Source organism: Calypte anna, chromosome 1, assembly GCF_003957555.1.
Source record: "Calypte anna isolate BGI_N300 chromosome 1, bCalAnn1_v1.p, whole genome shotgun sequence".
NCBI classification, from domain to species: Eukaryota; Metazoa; Chordata; class Aves; order Apodiformes; family Trochilidae; genus Calypte; species Calypte anna.
Genome location: NC_044244.1, coordinates 73,577,008 through 73,603,716, shown reverse-complemented (window position 1 = coordinate 73,603,716; position 26,709 = coordinate 73,577,008). Strand labels below are relative to the sequence as shown.

The window sequence follows — 26,709 nt, the reverse complement described above, 5'->3', positions numbered from 1 at the left end:
GATATGGAATTCAGTGCCCCTCGTGGTGGTGGGCTAATTGTGGATGTGCCACAGAGAGCAGCTGACAGCCTTGCTGTGCTGTCTGGCTTGGTGGTAGCATGGTTGGGCATCTGGGCAGAGGTACTATGGGCTGACTGGGTTTTCTGAACACAGTTTATGGGCTTTTTAATAATGCTTTTATTTTATCTGTAAAGACCAGGAAGTTTTCTGTTCCTTGGAGATTGATAAGTAACCCAAAGGGAGTCCAAGGAGGTTATAAATGGAAATAGGAATGGAATTCACTGAAGAAAGATGTACGTTCGCTAGGGAAAACACAATTGTGCTACTGGATAATCTGCTTGCAGCAATGAGGGAGGAGGTTTTCCAATGCAAAACAGAGCCATTTGATCAGGGACATCTACGAATCAAGTGTTTTACATATGCTGTGTGAGAAAGTAACATGTTTTCTTGCCTGTCGCTGCCAATATGGTATGACACTCTGTGGTACAGGTTGTAGGTGTGCCTCAGGAATGCTGAACAAAAAGATTATTGTTTTAATCAGTGGCCTAATTGACCTAACACTTTAAATAGACATATTCTCTACAATGATGGTTTCAGAACAGAAGAGACAAGGATAATTTTCTGAACTTGTGGAAGTCAGCACCATTAGAGGATACTGATCTTTCTAATAGGTTTTAGGAAGCCTTGGCCGTCCCATCAATATCCCACCACACTCAGTGGTGTCCCTATTCTTTACTCCCAGAAGATGTGAGAAAAAAGGTTCTGTTTGTTTATGTAAAGTCTGTTTACTTAGGTTTGTGTAGCTATGTATTCCTCAGTTCTAACAACTATAAACTCATGCAAACAATGTGATAGTGTCTAATAAACAATAAATACAGTTCTGGCTGTATTTGTGTAAAACAAAATAAATACTGAAGGCATGCTCAGATTGTTGAAACTTGGGGAAGTCTAACAGAGAGCAATAACAAATATTATTTGCTATATTCCTGAAGAGGGATGCACTTTGTGTCCAACAAATAAATGTGATATCTGTGTAACTATTGTCCATGTAAGTCCATTGAATATAAGCATATGCCTAATGATAAAAGTCTATTTAACTGCTTAAGATTTAAGTCACAAATAAATAATATTTACTAGCTACCCCCTTTAAAGGCTCTAGTTTTACCTGGAGAAAGTCTTAGGATTGGTTTGTAAAGAGTTCTTCTAGGTCTGTATCTCAAAGTTGAGTAAGTTGACGTGTAAAATTGAAACAGAACATTTCCTCAATGGTCATGTTTTTGGCACTGTGACAAAGTTAGAGTCTGTATTTTCCTCACTTTCTAGAATGTAATTCTGATGAGCTTCCTTCAGCATGTTATTTTCACTGTCAGTCTTCAGCATTCTTGTAGCTGAGTACATCTTGCACATGAGGAAGAATAACACTGTGCCCCAGGACATGCTGGAGGCCAACTGGTTGTAAAGCAGCTTTGCAGAAAAGGACCTGGAGGTCCTGATGTAGCATATGGGACTGCAGTAGGAAGAGCACTATCAGGAGGTCAAGGGAGGTGATCCTTCCTCTCTGCTCAGCACTGGTGAGGCCACACGTGGTACATCCAGCTCCATCCCCCCTCAGTACAAGAGAGACATGGTTGTACTGAGGCTAGACCAGAGAATGGTCACTATGATCCAGCACAAGTCCTATGAGGAAGAGCTGAGGGAGCTGGGGGTGTTCAGTCTGGAGAAGAGGAGGCTCAGGGGGACCTCTACAATCATAGAATTGGCTGGGTTGGAAGGGACCTCAGAGATCATCAAGTCCAACCCTTGATCCACTACCGATATAGTTACCAGACCATGGCACTGAGTGCCACATCCAGTCTGTTTTTAAATATCTCCAGGGACGGAGAATCCACTACTTCCCTGGGCAGCCCATTCCAGTGTTTGATCACCCTCTCGGTAAAGAAATTCTTTCTAATATCTAACCTCAACCTCCCCTGGCACAACTTCAGACCATGCCCTCTTCTCTTGCTGAGAGTTGCCTGAGAAAAGAGACCACCCCCCCCCTGGCTACACCCTCCTTTCAGGGAGTTTTATAGAGTGATGAGGTCTCCCCTGAGCCTCCTCTTCTCCAGGCTGAACAGCCCCAGTTCCCTCAGCCTCTCCTCATAGGATCTGTGCTCAAGTCCCTTCACCAGCCTGGTTGCCCTCCTTTGGACCTGCTCCAGGACCTCAATATCCTTGCTAAACTGAGGGGCCCAGAACTGGACACAGCACTCGAGGTGTGGCCTCACTAGGGCTGAGTACAGGGGCAGAATCACTTCCTTGGGCCTGTTGGCCACGCTGTTCCTGATACAGGCCAGGATTCCATTGACCTTCTTGGCTACCTGGGCACACTGCTGGCTCATGTTCAGCTTCCTGACAATCCAGACTCCCAGGTCCCTCTCTGTCTGGCTGCTTTCCAACCACTCTGTGCCCAGCCTGGAGCTCCCCATGGGGTTGTTGTGGCCAAAGTGCAGGACCCAGGACTTGGCCTTGTTGAACCTCTTCCCGTTGGAATCAGCCCAACTCTTCAGCCTGTCCAGGTCCCTCTGCAGAGCCCTCCTGCCTTCCAGCTGATCGACACAACTCCCTGAAAGGAGGGTGTAGCCAGGGGAGGGTTGACCTCTTTTCCCAGGCGACTCTCAGCAAGAGAAGAGGGCATGGTCTGAAGTTGTGCCAGGGGAGGTTTAGGTTGGACAGTAGAAAGAATTTCTTTACCGAGACGGTGATCAGGCATTGGAATGGGCTGCCCAGGCAAGTAGTGGATTCTCCATCCCTGGAGATATTTAAAAAGAGACTGGATGTGGCACTCAGTGCCATGATCTGGTAACTGCAGTGGTAGTGGATCAAGGGTTGGACTTGATGATCTCAGAGGTCCCTTCCAACCCAGCCGATTCTATGATTCTAAGGGAGAGGAACATCTGTCTTATGTGAAGAATCAGACAGAAGTAGGGCTACCCAGCCTGGAGGAGAGGATGCTCAGGTAGATCTTACAACTATATAGAAAGGCCTGATGGATATGTCTAAAAACACAGAGTGAGACTTTCCACACTGGTACTTAGTGACAGGAAAAAGGGTAGTGGTTACTAACTGAAATACAAGAAGTTTTGTTTAAATGTAAGAAAAAGCTTTTTTACTCTAAGTATGATTGAGCACTGGAACAGTTAGACCAAAGGGATTGTGGCATCTCTATCTGTGGATGTATTCAAAATCTGATTGACTGAGGTCCTGAGAAACCTGCTCTGGCTGACCTTGCTTTCAGTGAGGTCTGGACTGATCTGCAGAAGCTGATTTCTACCTCAGTCTATGTATGAGTTACTAGCAGCAACTAGAAGGAGACCACTTAAGGGGCTGTTCAGTAGCTACTGTCCTCCTTTAACTTTGACTTTTTCATCCAGTAGAAAGGCTTTCTCATTGAAATTTGGGGGACTAATCTCCCCATATACTACTCAAGTTGGAGAGAGTAAACCTGTGGGTGCAAAGGTTCTGTTTACCTCAATATCCCAATTTCAAAGAAAGCTGTGAAAATATTGTTGGATCATTTGGTTTGGCACTTAGCAATGATAACCTCAGAACTTCTGCCATTTATCACAGCACATAAATTTTATGCATAAATGAATATGGAAAACTGCTGTAGGATTGGCTTATTTTACAGAATACCTCCATAACACTAGATGGCTTTAGGGAGGTTTGATTTAGTTAAATTACCTGGGGATTACAGCCTTCTTCCTAAGCATTTTCATCAGGGAGCCTGCAGAATACAGTCTTACTCATCTGTGTATTGTATAGCATTAATGTATGCTATGGTTCTATAGCAAACAGCTATGGTACTCCCCTTCAGAGTTAGCAATGAGTAAACTGAGACCTACTTTTCACTAAATGGCTTTCCCCATGTGAATATTAGGATACCTGATTATGGGAGGAAGCAGTTTTAAATTGCATGTGAGCATTTCAATTACACTGCTGAAAACCTTTGCACAGTTACAGTTGTGTAACTCTAAGAATTAGTATTTTCCTGTCTTTTCATGTTAAATTAATTGGGACACTCTAAAGGAAGTGTTCCCATTTGGGGATTTGAACTGAACAAATTAGTTTATCAGCAAGTTTACATTACTCTAATACAATTTTACTACGGAGACAGATAATTTATGTCTGAAGATGTTTTTGGGCTTCCTAGCTGTAAAGAATGGTGTCAGCTCTAGAATATTAACTGTTGATGCAAAAGAGCTTGTCTGCAGTTTTATCTTTATTTTCCCTGTATTATATTCAAAGAGCTTTGGGTCACCATGTAGGGTAGCAAATCCAGTTGTGCAGTGGGACGCAGGGACAGAACAAAGAGAATGACCAAACCTTTTACAGGATAGATGGGAACAAGGGCATGAAGTCTGTGACCCTTTTTGTGATACTTTCCTGGGTGGGGCAGATACTCCACATAAGGCCTGAATATTCTTTCCCCAAACCCCAGCTTTGCATGTGCATGTTCCTAAGCTCCTAACCCCTCTATTGTTTCCAATCTGGTTCAGCCAAATAATTATTAGCAACAAAGTTCAGTGGAAAGAATTACATTTTCTGTGTTTTCCAAATATACCTGTGCTGATGCCCGATTTATTTGGTTTTTTAATACCTGAGGTCTTTACTGCAGGGCTGCTTGATAATAAAGTAGACTGTTTTCATTTAATCACTCAAAGCACAGTGTAACAGCTTTAAGTGTAGTTTTATGTTTAATTAGTTGTTAAGGACTTAAGAACTTGTAAACCAAGGTCTAAACAGAGCAGCTGCAAATGGTGGAATCTGTGGATTCAGCTACAGTAATCCAGTGTCAGTACTAGAAAAATTCCACCGAGTTTTGTGCTGTCGCCTTTTCTAGCATCAGGAGAGAAACAAAGGGGATGCTATGTAAGAAGAGACCCCCCTCAGTTCAACCCAGCTCTTCCACACAATCCATACAGGATTCAGGTAGTTGAAAACAAACAAACAATCAAAAACCCATGTTAAAAAAAGCCCACAAACAAACAAAAAAGCAAACCCCAAACCAAAATCAGGGTATAAGTAGCGATGTCCACATTCCTGCTGTAGAAAGGAATACAAAGGAAACACAGGAAACTTTTTGAGGGCTTAGTTTTATGTACAGATATCAGTCATTTTCTAGTAATTAGAGGAAATGATTAAGCTCCTCAGGTGCCTAAAAGTGCCTAAACCTGAGCTTTGGTCCCTCCAGCAATTCAGTTGTGTACTTGTAAATTATTGTTCTCTTCTCTGCACAATTTCTTTCTTATAGGAATCTTAAACAGAATGATCATCCCTGGATCCAAACTGAGACATCTCCTCAAAGCTATAGTAGGAAGAATAGCAAAAAAATAGATAAGAAATACATCATCTCTGGCTTCCCTAGAAGAACAGTAGTCTGACTATCAAGAGTCTTCTCCTTTTATCTTTTGTATTTCTGAATCTAATACAGTGCAACAATTCATGCGGCCTGTTTGATCACCTTGCTTAATCATTTAATGCATGCATGACAAGGTGTGGTAGAACCTATGACTGCAGTAGTAGCTGTGCATATGTACTTGCCTATGGCAGTATCAGGTCTGATTTGGTAATCCATTTCTCTCTCTCTCTCATTATTTTTCTTGATTAATGAATAACAAAGTGTTAAAAACACATCAACCGGGTATTTTTTTCAGGTACTAACACACAGCCCAGCCCGTTGCATAAATTGGATCAGATTTATTTTTACTCCTCTTTCTGCTTCTTTCTTAAATGTATTTCTTGGTTGTCAAATCTAGCAGTTTTGAAATACAGAAGGGATAAATCTCTTTAAGGAGAAGGTAACTGATAAGGCACTATTTTTGCAAGGCACTAGGATGAAAATTTTTTAGAAAGGCTTGAGAACAAAACTGAACACTAGGTACAGGAATAAGAATCATTAGAAGGAGACTCTTAAAGGGTAGATATAACTGGTTTGTAATATCTTGATCTACTTGTGTCATTTGCAGATTTAAAATTTCAAGTAATCCTTTAATTTTAGCTTGGGAAAATTAACTTTTAAAATGGAAAAAGAATCAGTACATTTTTCAGTGCTATTGTATGCAGAGATTACTAGGAAAAGTCGTTAAAGCTTCCTCAGAACTAGAATTTTATTTGCCTGAAATCTGTAGTTTCAAAGGAATAAATTCAGCACCAAGTTGAGCACCAAGCTGTATTTCAATGTATGTCTGATTCTCTGCAGGAACTGTGATGCTCTTTATATAATCAGCCTTTATTCTGTTAATCTAGACTGCACTGTCTTCAGCAAATCACAAACAATGTGTGATGCTCCCTTTTAAAATAAAATCCATATTTAGAAAGGATTGTGTGCACTTTACAATCTAAATCCCAAGGCAGGTCCTTTAAGTAGATCTGTCTTCTAAGAAAGACAGTTTGAGAAAGCCACAGATGTTTGGTGCATGATATATTTCTTTCTTTCCCTATGGTCCTTATAAAAGGGACAAGAAGATAGACTTATTAAAAGTGAGCTAATGACATGATGTAGGGAGTCTCTGGTTCACTGACTGTTATTACAGCTGTGCCCCATTACGTACTGAATACCTAGGACATGCTTGTTTTTTGAATGACATTTATCTTTTGAGTTTTGTACATTCCTGGCATAAATAAAGATTTTACGCTTTTCAAATGTGTTTTACAGTTCAGCCCAGAGGCTATTCAAGGATCATTTTAACTCAATAAAAATCCTCCTTTAGGGATATAAAAGGGAAGTGTTTTAACAATGTCACTCTATGCATAGCCTGTTATTAGCTAGAGATGTTCTTCCTGCAAAGCCTTTGATCCCTTTTCCCCTGAATGTCAAGGAAGCTCTGCTAAGGCTTCACAGTCTGTGGCATACATTGGTCTCTTCTGTGAGCAGTCCTCATGTGAACGCTCATGACCTTAGAGAAAGTTCACAGCTGAAGTTTGTGTCTCAGCCAAGTGTTTTCACTTCAAATACTTCTTAGCTACCTTTTCCAGAAGGCATGGCAAAGTTGTCTTCAGCAATCAGTGGATAATGGTTTTCTTTACTTACTTCTGTTATTATCTTTAACAGGAGGTTATATGTGAATTCTCATTTAGTATCTTGGTTTGGTAAAATACCAAAAATAATGTAGGTAAATAGGATGCTTAGTACTCAGTTAAATAATATTCCTTAGACTTCTGGTTCTCTTTCCCTTATCTGTGCTAGCATTCTCAATAATCATTGTGGGAAAACAGTCTGTGTTTCCCACCACTATAAACAAAACTGTCAACTCCCCTTGCTTCTTGAAACCACTCCACCTAGACAATTTGCAGGCTGGGGACAGGTGGGGAAAAAATGTTGCTTGTTTCTTTGGGTTTGGGGACTATTCCTGTCAGTGGAATTATTAATATAATAATGAAGTTGTGATCTCTTTTCAAGTCTGTTCCATCAGAGATTCTTTGACAATTAAAGGATCCAAAGCTATCTGTGACACTATCAAAGGGTGACATGGCAAGAGACTTGAAAAACATTCTTTTCCATTCACAATATTTTATGACCAAGTTGAAAAGACAGACCAGTTTGGCAGGATGTGGTGACTACTTAAAAGAAGTATATTATATCATAAATTACTCACCTCAGGGCAATTGTCATCTCTGGTTTTGGCTACTGGCATTTCTAGAGATGGTTCTTAAGAACATTGTGGATGGGATTTCTCTGGTTAGACAAATAACTAAACTTTCATAAAAAGGGAAAGGTTATTCAGCACCTGACAGTTGATGTTATGAGCATTGTGAATACATCCTTTTTTTTCTGAAAACTTCACACCAGGAAGCTTGAGGCTCTCATGTCCTATAAAGAAATGTAACAATGGGGTAGGAAAGGCAAAGCAAAACTGTTTATTTTAAACTGATATGGTCTTATACATTCAGTGAAAAATATGAAGTGTATTGCAAAGCTTCCACCATCACCATCTCAAACAGAGAACAGAAAGAATAACATTTGTGTTATGAGTACCTTTGGGCTGAGTCCTTATGAAAGCATATATGGCATTTGTCTCCTCTCTGAAATAACATCTGTGAAAGCCATGGCACAATAGTTTTCAGTTTCTGAAGCAAATGCCTTGTCCAGCCTGATGCTTCCCAAAAGGACAGGGCATTACCGTGATTTATCACACATGTGTTAAACATATGAGGAAGTCTAACATTTTGTTTGCTCTGTGGAAGGCATTTGCTATCTCTTTTAATAAAAAGAGGGAGAAAGAATGTGCAACACTTAATGAAGTTTGCTTTTAATTTAGAATTTATATGTAAGAGTGAGAAATGATCTCCTATAATCACTTGTCCAGGGACAGCTGCTGCCCAGAAGGCTGCCTCTCTCCCCACTTAGGAGTGCACAGAAAATCAAGCAGCAGCCTTTTTTTTTTTTTGCAATTCCTGCTGAAGCTGCTTGTTTTCCCCTTTCCAGTTCCCTGTCACCTATCCTTCACAGCACCTGTGCAATGCCTGTAGCAGCTCTGGAGTCTATAAGCACAGACTGGACTCCACCAGCCTCCAGATGCATTTGGGTACCTCTGCAATAGTGCAGGCAAACATCCTTTAAAAATAACCATGAACAAGTCAGTCTTTAAGTGTTTCATCGTTTTTCTAGGAGAAACATACACAGCTTCCACACTCTGCTTTGTTTCATCCGAAGTAAGCCTGCTTCTATTTATCCTTCAAGTTTTGTCCCATTTTGTTTCCTTCCACATTTTGATGTGTAAATGGCCCTCTCCCAGAAACCTGGAACCATTTCATCCACTTCCTAACAATTGCATCCTGCTAGGATCCAGCCTGAATCTGGAGTGAGGATCCTGTGTGCTTACATGGCAGGGCGGGAGCCTCTTGCTCTTGGGATGGACAGGTTCCCTAATGTCTAGACAGGGAAAAACAAAGGAGGTATGTTGCATTCTGGCTGACAGTCACCTAATGATGTTAGGGAATGAGATGACATTTTACAGCCCAAGTCATAAAAATACATGGAGTCTGCTTCAGCTCAAGGGGAAGGTGCAGGAACACGAACACAAGTGCTGTGCTGGTTTAACTACGTGTCCTGCAGATTACAGGGCAAAGGACTGTGTCTGCACACACATTGAAACGGCGGATAATTGTGTCTGGAAGAGGAAGGTGTAGGGTTTAGCAGGTTTCCAAAGTGTTGTTAAAAGTGTAACTGTTTTCCCCTCCTCTTGCCTCCTGGGAGGCACCTGGGGAGGAGGGGCTGACTGATCTTCATGGAATATGCCTGAGGGGTCTGCCCTGGGCCTCAGCACTGGGGCAGTGGGCAGCGGCACCTTTAACTAGTTGCACTTGACAGAGAAAGTGAATAGTAATGCAGTTGGAGAAGGTTTAAATTAAATACATTTTGCTCCTGCTTCCTGGGAGAAATCATCTTTAATAAACCCCATAGATGTTACCCTGCAAACTAGATGTTTGAGATGTAAAGGTTCTGTGGACAAGTGTAGCAGTTCATACAGATAGTGTTAGACCGTGTTATGGAGATGTTGTATTGTTACACTGATTTGCAAGCCATTACTGAGGACTCTGTCATGAATCAAATGCTGGTTGGTGGTGGAATGGTTGGATAAATCTTTAGATAGACAGTCATGTTACACAGACTGCATCCAGGCACGTTTTGAATGTCTCCAGAGAAGGGGACTCCACAACCTCCCCAGGCAGCCTGTTCCAGTGCCTTTCCTCCCTCATAGTGAAAAAAGATTTTTTCTTATGTTCAAATGGAACTTCCTATGTTCCAGCTTGTGCCCATTGCCCCTCATCCTGTCACTGGGAACTACTGAGAAGAGTCCAGCTCCATCTTCTCTGCACCCACCTTTTAGATAATTGTAGACTCAGCCTCCTCCATGCACACTGCATGAGTTAAATGTGCATTTGCAGTGTTACAAGCAGCACCAGCCTGTGCCGTGCATGGGCACCTAATTCTTGCATGAAGACAACTTCTCCTATTTATCCTATCTCTGTGGATGTGAAGCCAGTTTTCCAGAGAAAATGCTTCTGTGCAAGAGATCAGTTTGCTCATTCAAAGATCAGGTTTTTTTCCCTTCAAATTGTATGATAGTTTTGTGGTTTGAACACTGGTCCTCTAAGACTTAAAAGATTTAGGTTTGGGTCCCAGTGGATTCTACTGTCAGAGGCTGCATATTTAATTTTCAGAGTATGATCTTTATTTACTGCTTGTGTTCCATGTTATCTCCTGGGGACATTAGAGACATTAAGGAAAATTTATACATTATATCAGATGACAGTATTATGATTAGATAATAAAATAGTGAGTTTTCTAAAGAGAGAAAAAGGAACAAGGCTTCCATTCATTCAGCAATGAAGAAGTTTCAATCTGGGTAGGTATTACAGTCAGTTCTGCTGGCTCAGGTATGTTCTTGATCACCATCTTTCAGCATAGTTTGAAATGTTTTGCTCTTTGGTGCTGGTGGCTATTTGCAAGCAATAGCTGGAGGTGAGCAGGTCATGGTAATTTTAGAATTAAATCCTTCCCTAAAATTTAATTTGTGATCTAGAGACCTAAGCAAGAAACAAAAGGACTCTAAATATTTCAGCAGTTCTATACACATGGCTTCCCAAAGTTAATACCGAGTTGAGTCTGTCACAGGACAGGGAATTTTCTTCCAGTGTATATACACATCTGTAAGCCAGTCACATACAAAAACAATAACCAAGGAATAAAGAAAAAGTCCATAAGGAGATTTATATACAGCTGCTATTAAACCGGAGGAAAACAAATGATCTGTTTGGGTCAGTTTCACTGGGAAACCAATTTCAGCAGAGTTTTATTGTCATCTCTGCTAGATCCTACAGGTTATTTGCTTCACCTTCAGTAGTTTTGAGTGAGGAGGTTTTTACACTTGTGAGTCTAAGCTCCCTGGATCATTGCATTTGTTGCCTTATCAGCATCCACATTCCCAGTTGCCACAAATGCTACCTAACAACACTGAGCACCAGGAGCACATTTCCCCTTGTAACTCTGGGGAGGTTTGAGTGTTCATATTAAATGCTTAAACTAGTTGTGAACCAGGTAGACTCTAGTACAAGACAAATACTAACCATCTGATGCATAAAAATGCCTCTGTATGTATTGCATGTAACTAACAAGACTAAATCTCTCAATACGTGGACATGCAAGTCTAAAGTTGATTATAGAAGAAACCCAACTCTTATTCAATGAAGAAGTTAAGAGGACTAATAAATTAATCAAAGCATCAGTAAAAGAATTTCATCCAGAAAATGCTGAAACAGTGTTAATTTAACTTCTTAGTCTAAAATAGTTCAAGTTCTATCTCCAAATGTATGTTTTCTAAATGATAGATCAATTTAACCTAACTTTGTGTCACTATTGATGCTTTAATATAATTTTTTAAACTTCAATTTATCCTAAAAGCTTCATAATGTTTCATTATTTGCTAACCCATGGTCCAAAATCTGTTTTGTCAGTGGAAGCTGCAGACATTTAAAATATTTGTCTTATAATTCTGTTGCTGCACAATCTAATTGTCTTTTAATTTTAGATAGAAAAGTCTTGGAACTTCAGTGAAAAATTACTATTCTAAATATGGAGTGCTTCTGTTCCTTTCTGTAGCTGGATTTTCAATTTCAATAGGTTTCATCCTATTGTAGCTTTTTAATGGTTTTCAGGAAACTGGAAGCTCTTGGTTCTCTTCATCATACAGAAACTGAAGACTTTATGAATTACTGCTCATGGTGATGCCTTCATTGTTTAATGGTTTATAACATTAACTTTCTTTTAACTCTGGTTTCTCTCTGCACTGGATTTTCAAACTCCTCCAAGTGAACAGTATAATGTAGTAAAACTGAGTTGCTCTGGTGAGAAGGGAGAATTAGTTGTGTTACAAAATAGAAAATATGGCTTAATTTTGCTTGCACACTATTTAGAACACTGCTTATAAGGTTTGATTTATTGCATTGCATTTAGGGAGGCATACAAAAAGAAATGAAGGCCATGGTCTAAATGTTAAGTTATTACTGCCCTGAGCTGGGACCACAGGTCAGGAAGTCCCCTCTGTTGTCATATGGCTGTCCCTGCACAGGACATGTTAACAGGCTGCCTTAATTCTTAATTAAATCCATTGATTGTAGTAGCTTTAAGTGTAAACTTAGAATTCTCCCTAACAATATTTTTTATTAAACTAGGGTTCAAGGATTTCTAGCACATTTCAAACCTGCCTATCTAAAAGATACAGCAGAAAAAGAAAAAAAGATTGCATTAAGATTTAAAACTTTAACAGTATGCATCTTGCAGACCAGCAAAACAAGGTTATGCCATGTGCTGTGATGTTGGTTTGTTTTTTTTTATTTTATCTCATCTTAATCAAATCAAAATATGGCCTGTGTTCATCAGTCTGTTCTGTGTGTGAGCAAAGGAGGCAGTTCTGAATACAGGCAAAAAACCTCTTATGTAAAGAGGAAGATATAGACGATAGATTAGATATATAGATATAGGTATATAGATATAGATTAGATAGATATAGATATAGATATAGGTAGATATAGATATAGATGATATAGATATAGAGATAGATATAGAGATAGATGATATAGATAGATATAGATGATATAGATATAGATATAGATATAGATATAGATATAGATATAGATATAGATATAGATAGATATAGATAGACAGATATACAGGCTGCAGCAGTGAAAAGCTGTGCAAGGTGGCAACCCCCCCAGGCACAGCATTCTGACTGCTCTCTCTGCCCCTGTCTGTGGGGGGACTGGCTCTCAGCCTTGCTCACATCAAGAGCTATCCTTGCTCCTTCCTACTCCACTTTCTGCAAAAGAAGTGTCCCAGTGGTGAAATCATCTTGTGAGCAACACAGCAGAGCTTCGCCTGTCCTTTGAAGAGGGTACAGCCTGACATAGTGGCAGGAAAGGAACTGCTGGGTGAGGTTCTTGTGAGGGATGTCCTATCCAGGCCTCTGTTTTGTCACAGAATCACAGAGGGGAATCAGTGTCAACTATTGCTTTTAAAGTCCAGGGTGAACACACAGAGATGAATGGGACAGCAGGGAATTTAGGAAATTTGTACCCTGATATTGAGTCTTTATTTTTAACATGCTGTGTGCTTCAAAATTAAAATGCTCAGGTGATAAACAAGATAGTTTTACTAGATGAAAAAGACAAATACAAGATTAAAAATTAATATTAAGTTGCAAATACATATCTTCCCCTCTGAACACAAATAGTGTGGTCTATCCTCTAGAAATAAATAGTTAAAAACCAAAATATATGAAGACAGACACTTGTCCTTTATGAGCTGAGGAATAGTGCCTTAAAACTAGGTAACTTTTGTAATCCATATACTTAAGATAAGGTGGTGATTTATGCTGATTTGGAACACATAATTTCCCTAGCTCAGAGGTCCAGTAGCTGTTGGAGTGGCCTCTCATTACAGGCAATGTATTGCAGAACTCAGATATGTTAAAGGTGCCTGTAAATTTGTGTCCCCCATTATGATCCCTCCCCCCTCCGCTTGGCCATCTGTGGGATGCTCTCTCTCCCAGACATTCAGTATATATATTTCTAAGCAGTTTCAGGAGCCCAAGGGATTAGAAAAGGTATATGAATGTTTTATGATGTTATTGATAACTGCAGAGCAGACAGTTTTCTAATAAAATGCTATGAGATGTTACTAAGCATCTGCAGAGATGTGTGTAAATAAGCTCAAAATATGGTGTTGGAAGAAAGCTATTTTTAAAACACATTGGTAATGGAGCATATAAGACTATTTCAGATTTCCATGAGAATGTCTTATAGTACAATTTACCATAATTTATCAGAGGAAAAGCCATTTCTGTTCATCATATATTAATTATTCATAAAATCTGTATTAATGTTACTTTAATGGGAAATGTTTCCAGCTGGGGTACTGGGCTTGGCAATCTAGTCCCATGCAAATTAAAAAAAAATATTTATAGATTGACTTTAAAAAAAGACAGAAAAATTACTTATAAGAGTATAAAAGCAGCAAGCATGGGTATATGAGTTAACTTAGAGCTGGCTACAGTAGAGCAGTCCAGCTAGATAACCACTTTGTATTTTGGCTCTGGTGCTGGTTTGTGCCTGAGTGGAATTCAAGTGGAATTGCTGAAGGATGTTAATTATAACAGTCCTCTATACCTAGCCCTACTGCTTTGCAGGTCTTCCTCATGACACTCTCCCCTTCTACTTTTAAAAATGAAACAAACATACCAACCAAAAAACAAACAGAAAAAAACTAAAAGCCACCAAATAAAAAAAAAAAAAAACAAACACAAAAAACAACAACAACAAAAAAAAAAACCCAAAAACCCAAAACCTCCAAAATTTTTATTTCAGTAATTTAAGTTCAGGATAAATTCTTTCTACTGGGAAAAAAAAAAAAGTTTTGCAAATTTTTAATCTTCTCAGAAAGATATCATGACCTAAGTGTTGTGAAAATGCTGCTCAGAGGATGTGTTTCAATGCAGAATGAATATGGAAGTGTATATTTATGTATGTGCTTGTGCAGGTGTACCTAGCTTTCTAAATGCTCAGTTATAGGAGGATTTCAACATTTAGATTACAATTCAAGACTGGAAGTTGTGTTTCGATAAAAGTTTAGGCAAAATCAACCACAGCATGAATTTTCCAGATTTTATTTTAGTTGAAAATTCTTTTTTGCTGACTTTTAAAAACTCTCTTGCAGGACTGAAAACCCAAACAGAAAGAACACTGGCTAATAAATGCAAATGTGTAATGCCTGTAAAATGCAAGTTTTATATGAACAGTAAAAGCTTCACAGGATTCAGCTGAAATTAAATTGTTTAGATCAGCTAGAGCCTTTTTATTAGGATAGCACAATGTTGAACTTACAAACACATTTGTTTTACATGTTAAAGATAAAAGGCTGTTTCTTGGTAAAAGTTTTTATGTTTTGTTTTGGGTTTTTTTGAGCTTTTTTAATGACACTTAAAACCTTTAATCTGTGATCTGTAAGCTATCATCTGATTAATTTTGGTGAGAGGCATGAAAGAGAAGCATTTGGTGTGGGAAACCAACCCAGAAGAAAAAAAGGAAAATATTTAAAAATTGCATAGCTTTCAGTGAGTTCAGGAAACCTAGGCCTGGTCTTGGAAAAATATGTAGAGTTGGGTGGTCTGAAGTTGAGCTGTCGTTCAAGATTCATAGGTAATAATTATTTTTTTCTGTAACTCTGACAGTACTTCCAAGCTTTGGGTGGTGGGTGATTCTGTGGCATGCAATCAGTTGTTATGCCTAACTGATTAATACAGAACAGAGATGAGGTTATTTTTTTTTTTTTTTCCAAATTTCATTTTCAAAGAAATGTGGTAAAGGAGAAGTGTATATGGGAGCAATTTGTATCTGGAGAGCTTACCAAATAACATAATAAAAGAGGCTGTGTTCTGCAGTATACTGGTGGTTATTACTATCCATGGATGCCAGGAGCTCCCTGTATGTAATGCATCCCAGCACCATTTTGAACTTGCATATGAAAATGTTATCAGAGTTCTTCAGTGTCTGGTAAAGATAATAGTTCAGCATTATAACAAATAGGCAGTTTTGTTATTTTGTTCTCTTATTTTAGTATATCAAACGGATTTCATTGCTTACACTGTAGTAGCAGATCGAAACCATCTGCTGCCTTGCCACTGGCCCACCAGTCTAACAGAAAATCTCAGTTAATTTTCTTTGAGGCCAACTTGCTTTAAGACATGTACCAGGACTATAATCCAGCTGCTGAATGTTGATACAAATCCAGACCTATGCTCGTGAGTCTTTTAAATGGAAACAATACTCTTTGCCAAGGATTGGAACAAAGATAAACTCAGTTTGCTTTTTTCTCTCTCCCCACCTCCCCCATCCCCTTTACAGCTCCATCTCCCATCACAGTTATAAGGAAAGACAGGACATCCAGGAACAGTGTGTCTCTGTCTTGGCAAGAACCCGAACATCCAAATGGGATCATCTTGGACTACGAGGTCAAATACTATGAAAAGGTGGGAAAAAGAGATTGAAGGGAAGGTTTTCAGGCTGGTTAAATAATGGAATTGTTGAGTCTTGCCTATGGCAAGTATTCAGAGGCAGCCCCGTTCACTCATTATCTGCCTCAGTGACATCAAGTGTTCCAACTTCAGTTTTGGGAAGGGGATCATGAATAGAAATTGTTGTGTTGTCTCCCAGGTTCATTGCCAAATACATCAGAGCAAATATAGAAAGTAATGCAGATAAGTTGTAATGCTTTTTTTTTTTTTTTCACTTAGTAAGTTTATTTCACTAAGTTTACTTTTTCACTGAGTAGGTTTACTTAGTTCTGTAATGCTGTCAGAGTTTATACATTTCTTTTTCAGCATCCCTGTGTTGGTCTTTTCCTATGGCACAAGCATCTTTTACACAAAAATGATTTGGATAAAAGATGCACAATCCTTTCCGTGACTGATTTGAAGTATGAAAGTTCCCACTTTTCATTAATAATTGTATAAAATTGTATATGCATACTATTTTATATATACATACATTTTGTATCTACATACAATTTTACATGCAATTAGCAAATGGTTAGTAACAAATTTTTTTAGTAACAAATGGTTACAGTTGTTGATTTCAGCATACCATATAGATCTGTATTTAGGAAAATTAAATTTTCATATCAGAATAGGGGCTTTTAAAGTAAAACTTTGTTAGAACTGAAAAGCCATAAATCATTGTGAAGTTTGTGAGGAGTCATCAATTTTAGATTGATTAGAAGCAATCTTTTGATGAATATATTGCTACTGAGGTTTATAAACTTTGATAAAATATCAGAAATAATGGTATAGCTTGGAATTTACTAATTGCTCTTTGTATCTAGTAATCAGGCTTATATTGCTAATTAATCTCATTCTTAAGGAACATGTGATACTAATATCCACTTATAAACTGGTGATAAAAAGACTTCGTGAGTATTCAGTTAGTCTTAAGTTTTCTCATGGAGTTTACCAGTGGGACAATATCACAGGATCATAGAATGGAAGTTGAAAGGGGAATTAGAGATCATCTACTCCAACCTCTCTACCATGGGCAGGGACATCTCTCATCTAAACAAGGTTGTTCAAAGCCCTATCCAACCTGATGCTGGACACCTGCAGGGAGGAGACATCCACAATTTCTCTGGGCAATATTTCGGAGTCTCACCACCCAAATACTGAAGAACTTCCTCCTCAGATCTGGTCTAAACTTACTCTCCTTCGGTTTAAAACAATTTCTCTTTGTCCTATCACTGGACACTTTTATGAAAAGTCCCTCTACAGCCTTCCTGTAGGTTCCCTTCAGTTGCTGGAAGGCAGCTATAAGGTCCCCCCAGCGTCTTGCCTTCTTCAGACTGAACAATCCCAGCACCTCAGCCTCACCTCGTAGCAGAGGTGCTCCAGCCCCTGGATCATCTTTGTGGCCTTCCTCTGGACTCATCCCAACAGATCTGTGTCCTTCAAATGGGGAGGGACACAATAACTGGACACAGTATTCAAGGTGGGTTCTCACAAGTGCAGAGTAAGACGGGTAGAATCACCTCTCTTGATCTGCTGGCCACACTCCTCTTGATGCATCCTATGATACTGCTGACCTTCTGAGCTGCATGAGCACACTGCAGCACATGTTGTGTAGCACATGTGTACATGTAGCACATGTAGCATGTGTACATGTGTAGCACATGTAGCACATGTTGTGCTACACATCACTCAACCTCCCCAACTCCTTCTCTTCAACCCACTCTGTACCCAGCTTGTAATTGTGCCTGGAATTGGTATATGATATCGGTAGTCCATGCTGATGTGAATTGGAAGGGCACATTCTGAAAATATTTCTCCCAAATTAATGTCATCTGATTTTGTGAGGGGTTTTTGGTGAGCATTTGAACCTTCAAAGACCTCAGTAAAAATCTAAGTAAATATAGTAATACTGTGAAAAAGGGGGAAAGAAAGCTTTCTAAGAATTTCAGTTCAGTCTCATCTTGTAAAACATTATTCTGTAGATTTTCACTTTGAATTTTTTTCTGTTAATTTCAGTAGCAACAGCATCAAGTCTGGATTCTGTGCTTAAAAAGTGAAAGACAACCCATATATCAATCTCTGTTTTCATACATTTTCAGTAGTGACAGGATGCAGGAATTATTTAGGGTCTCTTATTTCCAAATTTTTTGAATAAAAGAAAATAGACACTGCCTTCTGGTACTGCTTGCAAGATCTGTTTACCTCACAAAGAGTTCACAGCACAAAAAATACAGAACTTTAGCCTGTTTTGCACATTCTCTGCATGATTAGCTTACGTTTCATTTAAGAGCTACCTGGCTGCTCTTCCTGCCATTGGTCATATCTTTGTTTTCCAAGACCTACAGCAGCCCCATCTCAGTTCCATCTCCAGGTTCCCCCAGTGGAATTCCTTGCCTGGCTGTCTGTGTGGGTACTGTGGGGTGCAGGACATCAATGTGTTGTGAACTGTGGCTTTAGGGTGGTCTCTTGGGCTTCAGTTTCTCCAAAGATAGAATATTTGCCCTCTTGTTCATTTTAATTGAATGATGGAAAGGTTTTATTTCTGTATGTGTTGTTTGTTTGCTTTTTGATTATGTGGTCTTCTGATCGTCATTCTACACTGAAAATGACCTGCTTTATTCAAGAATATTTGTCACTCTCCAGTCTTACAGCACAACTGGCTGTCAGGAGACAGCTTCATAAGACAACTGGCCCCATGAGGCTGTTCTATGAGGCTGTTCTTGCACAAGTGTTTCTTCCCTTTGAAGTCTGTGATCAAGACTTCATTTGCACCAGGCAGCTTTCTTAGACTGGAGAGCCAACTGCTTGTCAATAGGAGCCAGACCATTTAGAGCAAAGGTTGGTTTTGGTTTGTGTTTTTTTTTTTTAAAAAAAAGAAACAAAAAAAAAAGAAAACAAAACAAAACTAACAAAAAAGCCTTCTGACACCAGTGTTTTTAATGAGTGCTTTGCAGCCCTGTGGGGAGTCAGAAGCCTATTCCTCAGGGTTTATGAAGGATAACTACGAAAAGCAGATCTATTGTCAAGGGGGTTGTAATCCATTGCCCTTTTTAAGTCTGAAAAATGAAAAAGGTTGAAAACTACAACTCTGCACTTGTTCAGCTTACCTAAGTGCAGCACAAGGTGGATTGCTGGTCTTCATTTCTTTTCCAAACATCTTTGGAAGAAGCTGCTTATCCATCTGAGAGCTCCAAGCAGCTACCCTTCCCCTCCTGCCCCCCATCCCCTCTCGCTTTTGAAAAGAGAGCTTTCTTTTTAAACTTACCCAATCCATTTGATTTGCTACTTCAGAAATCATCTTGCTTGTGCTCATCAAAAAACCCCACTGCTGTTATGTGGCAGCTGCTAGGAAATAAACCTTTCACAATTAGCTATCTGGGTATTATTCTGACAAGTCATACCTGATTTCTGGTAGGTGGTTTATATTGAGTCTTTTCCCTCCTGCTTCTTTTCACTTTCTGTACCTTTTGTAACTTCTTAGAAATTAATAAATACAGCATAAAAGTAACCAAGGTCAGCCTAATTCTGTCACACGCCTTGTCCGTGCACATGTTTGAGGTTTTTACTTTGTTAAACTGTTTTTAAAATTGAAAGAATGTGTGGTATTTATGGGCAACTGAGTGTTACTGATATTCAGGATGTTGGATATAGATTGGGAATAAAAATAGAATGTCCTATACGTAAATTATGGTATCATGTAGTTTTTCTAATGTATTATTTGTATCAATTAAGTGGAAAATACTTATTTTCTGCAAGGGTAATTAGGTAACTATTAAGGTTTTTTCCAACAGTGATTTCACTTGTGTGACCAAGAGAGAATAAAGCTTTATGTGAGGTTTCTAGAGAAATCAGGAGCTACAGGTTTGGGAAACTAATTTAACTTTATGGAATGAACCTGCAGGGTTTTAATGCCTAACACTATGAACTGAGAGTGACAATTTTTTGACTTACTGTTTGGAACAGAATTGTATTTTCTGTAAAAATCTATAGGGCCTGGTTCTACGACCCCAGTTGCAATTTGTTCAAAACATTTGAAAGGAAGAAAATCCTCTTCCAGAGGAAAACTGTATGGGACTTCTAGGCACTTATTTTATGGTGGGGCATAACATTTTATGTTAACTTAATGGTACCAAATGACAAGTCAGCTTAGTCCATCCATATAATGCTGTGCTGGATTTTAAGTATGTCAGCTGTCAAAGTGCTCATGGAACAAAAGTCAGGTTTTTTTGTTCCTCCTTGTCCTTACTCACATAGTTATTTCTGTGGAAGGACTATCTTGTCATGCAAATATTCAAAAAAACCATCTCCTTAATACCACACAAACTATTAAATGCTTCATTTAAATATGTAGCTTACAATTATTATAAATAAATCCCACACACTTTATTAAGATGAAGTCTGCTGCAAACAAGTGAAATTTAATTTAAGTCTAACATTGCTAAAATAGATTTGCCTTTTCTGTCATTGAAATTTTGTGCTCGGTAGACTGGTTAAAGCCAACAAATAAATAATTATATCTATTTTGTGCTCTTTCTGAGGCTGAAAAAGTAAGTTATATGCAAATGCACTCAGTTGTTTTCACACTCTTATTATTATGGCTTTGATGATGTGTAGTCCATGTATACTCCATGAGTCCTTATGGATGACCAATTCATGCCTAGCAACAAGGGGGACCAGCACTGAAGTGTGGATTCCTCCTAAGGATGAGTAGTCTGGCTTTGGAGTCTCAAGTCTAGATGTAGCTTATGGAGAAAATGTTCTTCCTCATATAATATAAACACTTACTGTCCTTATCTGAAAAAGGACATACTGTTTGTTATCACTAGTTCTGCCACTGTAAATATTAAATGTATCCAAATGTATGTTTTTTGTTAAACATAGCTCAAAATTATAAAATGTCATTTGCAAGTGAGACATTAACACTAGTGGGATTTGCTTCCCAGTAAAGACTGTGTCTGGTAAACTATGCAGAAATATTCAGAAAGAATATGCTTTGTGCATCCAAGTTCAAGTTTATCATCAGAGTGTTTGATTAAAGTTCTGCTTGGCAAAGGCTGACTCTCATTTTTGTATATTCTTTTTGCTTATGGCAGCTATAGTACTGTATCTCTGAAGTTTTACTTCATCCTGAAGAGAGATAAACTTGGGCTTTTATGTGGTGTTTCACTGATTTGATTACTGGTAACATAAAAAATGACTTTAAAAATATGTGTGTAAAAAGCTTTCCATAAACTAAGATATCATTACATCCTCCATACCATTGTTTTAAACGTTTATTTTCCAAGTTCCATTGTGGATTATTAACAGACAGCACCATGACTATATTTTCTCTTGCACGTATGTATCTGCACAAGAAGGAAATGTTTTCATTTCATAAAAGCAGCCAGAAGGGAGATCAAAATGAATGCCCAGTCATACCATACACAAAAGATTTTTTGTTTTAAAAGCAAGATTATTATGTCTTTGAAAGGAAAATAGTTGTCTGCATTCAAGTGAATGATGAGATAAGGAAAGCCTGCAAATTATAAGGCCTTTGTTAGTTAAAAATAATCATTTTATGCAAACCTCTTAGCACCCTAAAATATCGTCCTGTAATTTTTCCCCCCCCTGAATTTATAAGGGAAAATTTTTTTCAGAGAAGTATTGGGAACCTGTGAGGAGGTCCAATGCTGATTTCATTTTTATTTCTAGTGTGCAAAGAAAAGGGGTCATGTTAAACATTTTTATAGTCATTCCTCGAAGACCAGGTATAGCTCACCTTATCAGAGGTTTTGATTCTCGATGGTAGCTTTTAGGCACAACTTAGCTTTTTTTAATTATTATTATTAGTAGTAGTAGTGGTAGTAGTAGTATTCATTTCCCTTCACTGTGATTATTCATGTGCATTAAAGTGGGTATTCTATCAAGATGTTGGCTTGTTGGCTTTTTTTGTAAGTATGGTATAAACTTTTCCATTTGCCCATGTGTCACAGACTTCCAAGACCAGGGTAGCAAAGCTGCAGTGGCACCATACTGATGTCCACTTACTAACACAATAAATTTAACTTTCTTACACTAGACAACACAGTAGAGCAAGCACAGTTAAACAACTCTAGTTACTTGAGCTTGTCATGTGAAGGTGAGATGGCTTTGGCAAGGAGTGTGTTAAGTATTTTCCAACCTCTGTACTTGTGCCTCAGCACTCTAGTGTTGTCAAAATTAAAATATCAGTACCTTGAAAGCTACTGTAATGCTGTAAAACATAGTAGAAATTGGGAGAGATTGTGTGCATCCGACATATGTTATCTTTACCCAGTTTCTCCAAAATCCCCCCCACCTCCAGAATTAAAAAGTTTATGGTTGGGAACCTAAACAACTGAGATTCTCACAGATCCCCACATGTGTGGCTGCTGTCCAAGTTTTGTTCTGAGGCAGTTCCAGGTGCCATTTTTAGGAAGCCGGAAATCCTCTTTTGGTACAGGGTGGCTGAAGTAAGCTAAGCCATACCTCAGGTTCCAAATGGATGCTTAAATTTTTAGACTTACAGTCCAACTGAGACATTCTTCTGTCAGAATTAGCTTTTTACACAGTATGATGTATATTCAAACTTACTACATTGGAAAAATGGTCCATTTCATATTGTGTATCAAGTCCTTATGTCAGAAATGTGTGAATATTAAGCAGAGTGGTTGTGAACATATGATCTGTACTGGACACATACTTTGTGGTTTTTTAGCAAAAAGCAGTGAGAAGCAGCCAAACTTTTCCTGTCTAACTTCTAAAGCCCAAGTTTCCTTCAGGAACAGGATCAGTGGGGTTTTGCCCAAATAGATGCATCAAGCTCATAGTTTTTAATAGCATAATAGTTTTCAGGGCTGAGATGGAGAGCTTGAGTGGAGTTTCTCTTCTGATTCTTGTAAAGATAAACACTGTCTTGTAAAACGTGAGGCAGTAAAACCTGCATCCTGCAAGAGCTCTACAGGGCCCTAAAATGTCTAAATGGGCTAGTTTCAACTTCCAGTTCAGTGCAGTAGGCAAATCTGGTTTATGGCTATTAAATAACATTTTTATCTTCATGTTCTTGTTGTATTGCAGGCTGTGGACAAAATGATGCAAAGCTGTTTAATAAAAGTCATGTAGTCAGCATGCTAAGCATTTGATTTGCAGCACCAGGCCTTAGAAACTCTAATGATTTAGATTTCTTGCTGGTCAAAAGATTTTAGCTGATTGAAAATGAATGGCTGTATAAGCATTTGTCAGGCTATAAGTGTTAAAAAAAAAAATACTGATGATCTCCAGGTGATTTGTACTAATTTTTTACTAACCACCTATTTTTAACTCTTTTTGAGGGTGTGGTTTTAATCTGATCATTTCTCTTCCCAAAAGCAGGAACAAGAGACAAGCTATACTATACTGAGAGCCAAAGGCACCAACGTTACCATCAGTGGCCTCAAACCTGATACCACTTATGTCTTCCAAATCAGAGCCCGAACTGCAGCTGGATACGGGACAAACAGCCGCAAGTTTGAATTTGAAACCAGTCCGGATTGTATGTATTTGTTCAAATGGTTTAAACTGACATCCTGCCCAGTTTCTGACTGATTTGAATGACTGCTTTCTTTCTAGTTTAGTATGCTCTCTTTCTAGCTTAGTAAATGCAGCTACTAACTGTTTATGATGTGTCTTTCTGGGTAGAGTTACTATATAACTTTATGTTTTATCATTAAACTTGAAACATGCTATAAAGATTATACTATGAGTATCATAGGTGGTATTTTCTTACATTCCCTACCTAACCTCTGCATTGTGCCAGAACTGATGCCTGCTGAAGGTTGGACAGAAAACTGAATTCAATGCTTAATGCTGTTCCAAATTTGTGACCTGAACCCTATGGACTGTAAACCCCTGCTCCAAGACAATTAATGTTATATTTGTCCAGTGCTCTTGTGGGTCACTGTGTAACTCTGCATTTTGCTGTGAGTGCAGCTGATGCTTCCTATGTAGCCTTGAGATGAAACTGATATTCACAGGCCAGGGAGGAAGGTTGTTCAGCTGAGCAGCTGGTCAGAAAGCTGAGCACTTTGGCTCCTTCTCTATGTCACTGTGTTTCTAGGTTCCCCTAGGGAAGTTTTTACTGATCTGGAGCTCCTTTTCCTTTTTCTTTAATGCCTGCATGGTAACATTACTCAGCCAATATCCTTATACAAGTTCTGCTGCTTTATCAGAAACAGTCTTAATAGAGCTCATAGTCTTAAATGTTACTTTCTCATCACTTGGTACTATATGGTAAATCAGAACTTCTCTTTGCTAGAAGTTGGAAGTGGATTAATGCATCAAAAAGTCAGACTTTGCTTAGGTACCCAGTTATTGATGTAGACTGATGATGCACAATCAAAGACTGTTTTTAGAAAGTCAGACTTTTACAGGAAAATTATATCTGCTGTTCAGTTATAACACAACTAAGGACTATGATTCTGATACAGCCTTACAAGGCTTATTCATGTACTCATAAGGCTTGAGAACCCGTGATGTAAGAAGTGTTCTGCTAAAAGCAGCAAAGTTTTAACCAAGAGTAGCATAAGCCAAATGGTCTTGCACTTTCCATCATATTTTCTTTGAGATATATTATGTATTTCATCCTGACTTCTTCCTCCCCCACTTTAGCTTTTATTTTGAAAAGCAAACAAGCTTCTTTTTAAAAAAAATGTAGATATAAATTGCTGTTATGGTGGTAACCAATATCTTTGGCATAGAGAATGAAGCAGCAACTCAAGACAGACAAGTACAGCAAGAACTAAATATCAGTTTCGGTGATAACAAAGTTAATAATTTGGAATTTAATGAGACTTTTTGATTATAAACAATAACACTAGTAAAAGTAATAGTCATTAGAATAATAGTTATAACAAAAACAACAACAATAATAATGTAGCTGACTGAAATTGTGGAGGACAACAGGACACAGTGGTGCATATCTCAGTAATGAACCTACAAGTTACACAGACACCAAATTGCATTGCTTGACTCCTCTTGCCCGTTTATCATAAACATGTGGGTTTGGTTGTAGGTCTGCAATAGGCAGAGGCTTCTTCCCAAGGGTGATGATGTGACTTCAAGCATTCATGAAAACAAACTATCCAATTTGTGGGAAGCAGAAGTGCCAACTCTCAGCTCAGTTTCCACAACTGTCTTGAAGGACAGCACAGGAGAGCCCAGTTCTGCTATGCCTGCTGAAGTTTAATAGGTGTCTGCTGAGGATTGTTCATAACAACTAAGATCAAAAGGTGGCCTCTATGGCAGTCTTCCACACCAGAGCTCCATGCTTAGGGACCACAGGGAAGGATCCAATATAAGGAAGAGAATAGCCCCTCTTTTTCCTACAAGCATTGATTAACCATGGGGTAGTTCTTCTATCTGCTTCTGTGTACCCCGGCTTCTCACAATCTTTGCAGGGATACTGTTAAGCATAGCCAGGAAGCTTAGTTCATTGAAGCACTTTCCATCATGCAGAAGGGAAAGTGAGGTTGATTATTATTTTCTGGCTCTGTTTTCTTGCCAAGGAAAAATTCCTTACTGACCATGACAAAATATATGTATGTCAGGATATACATGCTTATATGTACATATATGTTTATATATGTAAGTATCAGTTTAACAGCAGTTTCTACAATCAGCAAGAGTGAAAAATAGCAGCAGCAGAAACAGCTTTGGTAAATTGTCAAAGATGTCCAGATTCTTTTGTTTTCTTCCCATGTATTTATTTGTCTGATGAAAAATTATTTAGTAGATGAAATATTTGGCAGACCAGTGATGACTTAATCTGTCTGTTCCCTGTATGAGTGTCAACTGTGATGAAATCAATGTTCTGTGTGTGGGAGGTTATTTATATATTTTTGTGTTAACTTTCCAGCATTCTCCATTTCCAGTGAGAATAGCCAGGTCGTAATGATTGCCATTTCAGCAGCAGTAGCCATTATTCTCCTCACGGTTGTGGTGTACATCCTGATTGGGAGGTGAGTTTGTTGTCTGCTTTGCACATTTTCTGCTTTGTTTGTCTGTGAGTTTGTTGTCTGCTTTCCTCTTGATTCCCTTTCCCTGAGGGGCCTTGATGAGGATGGGAAATTGGGTGTTGTCGGGCAGTAGCGGGGCTGGTTTGCTCCTTCTCCTTTGTCTGCTGCCCAGGAGCTCCCAATACTGCATCTTGCTCAGTAATGAGCCCACTAACATTAGCAACCCCAATCATAGAGCAGTTGTTAAAAAATGCTATAAACACATTCTTTGGCAATTGTAAAATTAAACTGTAGGGGTCAAAAATCAACAAATCCTCTCATTAGCCAATTTCCTCAAATTCCCTGAGAACATAACATGCCTCTATAGGGCACAGAGAACCATTAAACTTTGAAACAGGCACTTAATTGTGGAGGGAAAGCATTTTATTCTGTTTCCACCTGCAGTTAACATATAAAAAATCTCTATATTCATTTTTTTTCTCTGTTGCTTGTAGATTCTGTGGATACAAGAAGTCTAAACATGGCACTGATGAGAAAAGACTACATTTTGGGAATGGCCATTGTAAGTCAACGTAGCATTTTAATGATTTCAGATCTGTTGTATTCATCCCCTAGATAACTGGTAT

General features: G+C 38.6%; 1 protein-coding gene across 1 annotated transcript in view; it reads left to right on the top strand.

Moving 5' to 3' along the window:
• Positions 1-26,709, top strand: part of EPHA3 (EPH receptor A3) — a 225,425-nt gene that overhangs the window by 151,324 nt on the left and 47,392 nt on the right. The window contains exons 6-9 of the mRNA XM_030456308.1: positions 15,943-16,067; positions 23,460-23,622; positions 25,984-26,086; positions 26,578-26,645. Of these exons, the coding sequence (XP_030312168.1) occupies positions 15,943-16,067; positions 23,460-23,622; positions 25,984-26,086; positions 26,578-26,645 (459 nt within the window). The remainder of the gene's footprint in view (positions 1-15,942; positions 16,068-23,459; positions 23,623-25,983; positions 26,087-26,577; positions 26,646-26,709) is intronic.